The following is a 7,151-nucleotide window of genomic DNA, read 5'->3' as shown; positions in this document are numbered from 1 at the left end:
CTCTCTCTCTCTCTCTCTCTCTCTCCCTCCTCTCTCTCCTTCCTCCCTCCTCCTCTCCTCCTCCCTCCTCCCTCTCTCTCCTTCTCTCTTCCTCCCTCTCTCCTCCCTCTCTCTTCCTCTCTCCCTCTCCTCTCCTCCTCTCTCTCTCTCTCTCTGCTATTGAACAAAAAGAGCAGAGACACTAACTCATGGAGGAGAGAGAGGCGTTAACAAGAGAGAGAGAGAGAGAGAGAGAGAGAGAGAGAGAGAGAGAGAGAGAGGGGTGGGGGGTATCCTGTCCCTCCCTTTCGGTCCTTTCTATTCTTTTACTTTGATGTCTCACTCCCTTTTTTTTTTCTCTCTCTCTCCCTCTCTCCTTCTCTCCCTCCCTCTCTCCTTCTCTCCCTCTCTCTCTCTCTCTCCCTCCCTCCTTTACTCCCCTTGTCACCAGTCTGCTAATAGAGAGGTCAGATTTCTCTCCCTCTCTCCTTCCCTCTCCCTCCCTCTCTCTTCCTCTTGACATTTGACCTCTCGCCTCTGCCTTGCTAAGCTGGGAAGGTCATTACAGGCCATTAGAGTTGACCTGCTAACTTCTGAGAGAGGGAGAGAGAGGGGGGAGGGAGGGGGAGATGGGGGGTGTTGTGTTTGTTGGGGTAGTCGGAATTGTTTGTTGATAGGGAGAGTTATGGGTTGAGGAAGTGAGGGGAAGGGAGGGGAAGAGAATAAAAGGGGAGGGTAGTAAAGGGAGATAAAAGGAGGAATGAGTGAGGAAATGCAAGGTTTGAGAAGAGGAAGGAAGAAGGAAGAGATGGTGAGGAAGGAGAGGTAATAAGGAAGAGGAAGAGGAAGAGAAAAAGTAAAGGGGAAGAAAGGGAGATGAAAGAAGGAATAAGTGAGGAAATGGAGAGGGAAGGAGAAGAGGAGGGGAGATAAAATGGAACGGGGAAGGAAAGATGGAAGAGAAGAAAGAAGAAATAAGAGGGAATAGAAGAGGAAAGGAAGGCAGAGAGACAGAGAGAAAAATAAAGAGGAGAGGAAGAGAAAAAGAGAGAAAACGGAAGGAGGAGGAGGGAAAAAAAAAGGAAAGGAGGTTAGGTTAGGGAAGGAAGGAGAGGAGGGAGGGAAAGAGGAGGGTAGGGAGGGAAAGGGGGGGAGGGGGAGAGGGGGGGACCAGGTGCCGGCAGAAGGACCATAAAAGAGGATTTGTAAACAGATGACAGGAGAGAGAGAGAGAGAGAGAGAGAGAGAAACTAAGGGAAGGGATGAGAATGGAAAAATAAAGAATACACACCAAAACAAAAAAGTCAAACATCCAAACATCTTCCTCTCTCAAAACAAAACAAAAAACAATAACAACAAAACTAAAAACAATGAAAATGACACCCGGGCCGCCATTTTGTGTCCATCATCTTATCTTTAATCCTTATTTTCTCGCTTAATCACTCACATTTTCCTCTCGTCTTACTCTCAGCGGAAAGAGGAGAGTGGCACGGGGAGAGGGCGCGGCGGGGGGGCGGGGGGGAAGGGTGGGGAAGGGCAAAAAAGGGGCGGGAAGGGGTGGGCGGGGCGGGGCGGGGCTGGGGCTCGCGGGGGGTCAGCCTACAAATCAATACCTGAACGGAACGCGTGCGTGTGTTCGTATGTTTCGTGTTGGCCTTGGCTTGGGTTTGGTTGGTCTTGTTTTTGTTGTTGTTTTTCTGTTTGTTCGTGTTTTTTTTCCTCTTTTTCTCCTTGCATAATTTTCTTTTTTTTTCTTCAATTTTTCTTTAACCTTAATTTTTCCTCTTTCTTTTTCTTCATCTTCTCTTTCTTATTTTTTTCTTATTTTTTTCTTTCTGGTTCTTGTTCTTTTTCTTGTTCTTCTCGTTCTTTTTTTTTCTTCTTTTTCTTCTTCTTCTTCTTCTTCTTCTTCTTCTTTTCCTTTTTAAAATTACTATATATTCTTGCTGTCTATCGTGTTTCTTGCTACTATTACTACTACTACTACTACTACTACTACTACTACTACTACTACTACTACTATTGCTACTACTTATGTTGAACTTGTAATAGTAACTCTCTCTCTCTCTCTCTCTCTCTCTCTCTCTCTCTCTCTCTCTCTCTCTCTCTCTCTCTCTCTCTCTCTCTCTCTCGTTTCCCCTCACTTAAACACCCTATCACCCATCACCCTTCACCCTATACTTATAACAGATACACACTTCCCAACCCCTCATCTTCCCCTTACCTTCCCCCCACCCTCCCCTCATTCCCCTCATCTTCAATATACACTATCATTATCTATATATTTACACCCCTTGTCATTCTTCTACTCTTTCCCCTTTCTCTTTCCCTCCCTTCTCTTTTCCTTCCTTTCAATCTTTTCCTTACTTTCCTTCATCCTCATTTACCTCTTCCTCTTCCTCCTCTTTATCCGTTCTCCTGTTCTTTCCCTGCTCTCCCTTCCTTTTTCCTTCCCTCAATCTTCTCCTTACTTTTCCAGCTGTTCCTCCTCTTCCTCTTCCTCTTCTTTATCCGCTCTCCTGTTCTTTCCCTCCTCTCCCTTCCCTTTTCCTTCCCCTCAATCTTCTTACTTTTCATTACCTTCATCCGTATCTTCCTGCTCTTCCTCCTCTTCCTCTTCCTCTTCTTTATCCGCTCTCCTGTTCTTTTCCTCCTCTCCCTTCCCTTTTCCTTCCCCCCAATCTTCTCTGACAAGACTTTGGTATGAGTTTTGGGCATTTCCGGGGGTAGTTTTGTGACCCTGGTGGTAGTGTGAATCTTCCTCTGTAACATGAACCTTAAGAAACACACATTTGACAAGGCTTTCGTAGGAGTTTTGGGCATTTCCGGGGGTAGTTTTGTGACCCTGGTGGTAGTGTGAATCTTCCTCTGTACCATGAACCATAAGAAATACACATTTGACAAGACTTTCGTAGGAGTTTTGGGCATTTCCTGGGGTAGTTTTGTGACCCTGGTGGTAGTGTGACCCTTCCTCTGTACCATGAACCTTAAGAAACACACATTTGACAAGGCTTTCGTAGGAGTTTTGGTCATTTCCCGGGGTAGTTTTGTGACCCTGTTGGTAGTGTGACCCTTCCTCTGTACCATGAACCTAAAGAAACACATATTTGACGAGACTTACGTAGGAGGTTTGGGCATTTCCAGGGGTAGTTTTGTTACCCTGGTGGTAGTTTGACCCTTTCTTTGTACCACCAGGAACCTTAAGAAACACACATTTGACAAGACTTTGGTAGGAGTTTTAGGCATTTCCGGGGGTAGTTTTGTGACCCTGGTGGTAGTTTGACCCTTCCTCTGTACCATGAACCTTAAGAAACACATTTGACAAGACTTTCGTAGGAGTTTTAGACATTTCCGGGGGTAGTTTTGTGACCCTGGTGGTAGTGTGACCCTTCCTCTGTACCATGAACGTTAAGAAACACACATTTGATAAGGCATTCGTATGAGTTTTGGGCATTTCCGGGGGTAGTCTTGTGACCCTGGTGGTAGTGTGACCCTTCCTCTGTACCATGAACCTTAAGAAACACACATTTGACAAGACATTCGCAGGAGGTTTAGACATTTCCGAGGGTAGTTTTGTGACCCTGGTTGTAGTTTGACCCTTCCTCTGTACCCTGAACCTTAAGAAACACACATTTGACAAGACTATGGTAGGAGTTTTGGGCATCTCCGAGGGTAGTTTTGTGACCCTGGTGGTAGTTTGACCCTTCCTCTGTACCCTGAACCTTAAGAAACACACATTTGACAAGACTATGGTAGGAGTTTTGGGCATCTCCGAGGGTAGTTTTGTGACCCTGGTTGTAGTTTGACCCTTACTCTGTACCATGAAACTTAAGAAACACATTTGGCAAAACTATCGTAGGAGGTTTGGGCATTTCCGAGGGTAGTTTTGTGACCCTGGTGGTAGTTTGACCCTTCCTCTGTACCCTGAACCTTAAGAAACACACATTTGACAAGACTTTCGTAGGAGTTCTAGGCATATCCAAGGGTAGTTTTGTGACCCTGGTGGTAGTTTGACCCTTCCTCTGTACCATGAACCTTAAGAAACACACATTTGACAAGACATTCGTAGGAGTTGTGGGCATTTCCGGGGGTAGTTTTGTGACCCTGGTGGTAGTGCGACCCTTCCTCTGTACCATGAACCTCATGAAACACACATTTGACAAGACATTCGCAGGAGGTTTGGTCATTTCCGAGGGTAGTTTGTGACCTTGGTGGTAGTTTGACCCTTCCTCTGTACCATGAACCTTAAGAAACACACATTTGACAAGACTTTCGTATAGGTGTTTTGGGCATTTCTGGGGGTAGTTTTGTGACCCTGGTTGTAGTTTGACCCTTCCTCTGTACCATGAACCTTGAGAAACACACATTTGACAAGACTTGGTAGGAGGTTTGGACATTTCCGGGGGTAGTTTTGTGACCCTGGTGGTAGTTTGACCCTTCCTTTGTACCACGAACCTTTAGAAACACATTTGACAAGACTTTCGTCGGAGGTTTGGGCATTTCCGGAGATAGTTTTGTAACCCTGGTGGAGTTTTGGGCATTTCTGGGGGTAGTTTTGTGACCTTGGTGGTAGTGTGACCCTTCCTCTGTACCATGAACCCTAAGAAACACACATTTGACAGGACTGGTAGGAGTTTTGGGCATATCCGAGGGTAGTTTCGTGACCCTGGTGGTATAGTTTAACCATGCAAATACCTGACCCATCTCTCTCTCTCTCCCCCTCAGGTCCACATCAAATCCCACTTCATCATGAACGGAGTCTGCGTGAGGTGGCGGGGCTACGTTGACCTGGAGCGGCTGGACGGCGTGGGCTGCCTCGAGTATGACGAAGACACGGCTCGCCTGGAGGACGCCTTGCTGAGGGAGGAGCTCGACAAGTACAAGGCAAAGCTGCGAGAGTTTGAGGACAAGCAACGATCCTTCAAGGTGAGAACAGTGGAAAGAAAGGTGAATATAAATGGACTAGATAGGAGGGTAGGAATAAAAAGGACGAGAAGATAGGAATACAGAAGAATAGGGAAGGGATATGGGAAGGACAAGCAACGATCCTTCAAGGTGAGAACAGGGAGAAAGAAAGATAAAGAAAAAAAGGACTAGATAGGAGGGTAGGAATAAAAAGGAAGAGAAGGTAGGGATACAGAAGAATAGGAAAGGGATAAGGAAAGGAAAAAGGGGGAATTTGAGGACATGCAGCAATCCTTCAAGGTGAGAACAGTGGAAAGAAAGATAAAGAAAAAAAGGACTAGATAGGAGGGTAGAAATAAAGAGGAAGAGAAGATAGGTAGACAGAAGAATAGGGAAGGGATAGGGCAAGGAAGAAGGGGGAATTTGAGGACAAGCAACGATCCTTCAAGGTGAGAACAGTGGAAAGAAAGATGAAGATAAATGGACTAGATAGGAGGGTAGGAATAGAAAGGAAGAGAAGGTAGGAATATAGAGGAATAGGGAAAGGAAGAAGGGGAAATTTGAGGATAAGCAACGATCCTTCAAGGTAAGAAAAGGGGGAAAGAAAGATAAAGAAAAAAAGGACTAGATAGGAGGGTAGGAATAAAGAGGAAGAGAAGGTAGGAATTTAGAAGAATAGGGAAGGGATAGGGAAAGGAAGAAGGGGGAATTTGAGGACAAGCATCTATCCTTCAAGGTGAGAATAGTGGAAAGAAAGATGAAGATAAATGGACCAGATAGGAGGGTAGGAATATAGAGGAAGAAAAGGTAGGAATACAGAAGAATAGGGAAGGGATAGGGAAAGGAAGAAGGGGGAATTTGAGGATAAGTATCGATCCTTCAAGGTGAGATCAGGGGGAAAGAAAGGTCAAGATAAAAAGGATAGATAGGAGGGTAGGAATAGAAGGGACGAGAGGGTAGGAAAAGATTGAAGGATGGGAATAGATTTACATACATAGATTTACATAGACCACACAGATCCTATGGTCCAGACTAGGCGGTCAGCCATAAACCCAAGTGAAATTTAGAGAGGAATTGAAGATAGGAATATATAGAGGAATTGGAATAGATAGGAAGTAGGAATGGGAAGAGGAGAGGGAGGGAAGGGAGAGGGGAAAAGATGTTGAAAGAAGGGAAAGGAGAGAGACAGACATAACTTACCTTTCTTTTTTTCTTCCTTACAGCCGTTCGCCACCGCCTCCACCGCAAAGTAAAAGAAAGAAAGAAAATAGGTGAGGTAAAAGAAGAACAACAGGAAGAAGATGAGGAGGAAGAAAAAGATGCTATGAGATAAAAGCGAAAAAAATAACAAGTACCGGCTGGAAAAAGAAGAAGAGGAAGAGGCGGTGAAAGAAAACCGAAGAGAAAGAAGATAGTGAGAGAGAGATAAGATAAGAAGTAGAGAAGCATATATAATTAAAAGAAAAATCAATATGAAGAATAAAATAAATGTCGAGGGGAATAATTTTGCATGCAGATAGAAGGAAATGAAAGAAAAAAAGATATTAAAAGAAATAGAAGATAAAAATAATGTTGGTGATATGAAAGATAACGGAAAATAACGGAAAAATAACAGTAGAGAGAGAGAGAGAGAGAGAGAGAGACTTGTTAGTAATGAAACAGCACCAATCTTAACATACAACAAAAAGCAAAACAAACAAACAGAGAATAAACAAGCAAACAAAATAAAGAAAAACAAACAAGACAAGAAAACAATGAAAATCAAACATAAACAAAAACAAACAAATAAACAAACACATTTATATTTCAACGTATAAATGTTTCAGTGTTAAAAAATTATCATTATTATTATTATTATTATTATTATTATTATTATTATTATTATTATTATTATATGTTTTTTTTTTAATATTGAAAGAAAAGTAGAAATCCGTAGAGAGAGAGAGATTGTTGTTATCGTTGTTGGTTAATTTAGTTGCATTTTATTCTCACACAGGTAAACTAGTTCCTCTAATCATTATCATTATTATTATTATTATTATTATTATTATTATTATTATTATTATTATTATTATTATTGATAACAAGTGTTCTTTTTTTTTTGTATTTTTAGTCAACGTTCATTATTATAAAAAAATACCACATCTTGTACGAAATATTATGATTTTTAATTTTTTTTTATTTGTTTATTCGAATATATATCAATGTTTTTTTCTGGGATAATTTCTATAAGCAGTTTTTGGGTTCTAAGTAAAGTCCAATATACT

The 7,151-nt window shown here is 42.4% G+C and overlaps 1 protein-coding gene across 9 annotated transcripts in view; it reads left to right on the top strand.

Annotated features, from left to right (window-relative positions):
- LOC126986184 (protein big brother-like) overlaps positions 1 to 6,294 on the top strand; it is a 38,212-nt gene extending 31,918 nt beyond the window's left edge. For all 9 annotated transcript variants that reach the window (XM_050842131.1, XM_050842127.1, XM_050842129.1 and 6 more), the window contains exons 5-6: positions 4,705 to 4,905; positions 6,108 to 6,294. In XM_050842131.1, the coding sequence (XP_050698088.1) occupies positions 4,705 to 4,905; positions 6,108 to 6,137 (231 nt within the window). In that variant the 3' untranslated portion in view covers positions 6,138 to 6,294. The remainder of the gene's footprint in view (positions 1 to 4,704; positions 4,906 to 6,107) is intronic.
- Positions 6,295 to 7,151: the final 857 nt, after the last annotated feature.

Source organism: Eriocheir sinensis, chromosome 61 (genome assembly GCF_024679095.1).
Source record: "Eriocheir sinensis breed Jianghai 21 chromosome 61, ASM2467909v1, whole genome shotgun sequence".
Lineage (NCBI taxonomy): Eukaryota > Metazoa > Arthropoda > Malacostraca > Decapoda > Varunidae > Eriocheir > Eriocheir sinensis.
This window is presented reverse-complemented; position numbering and strand designations above follow the sequence as displayed.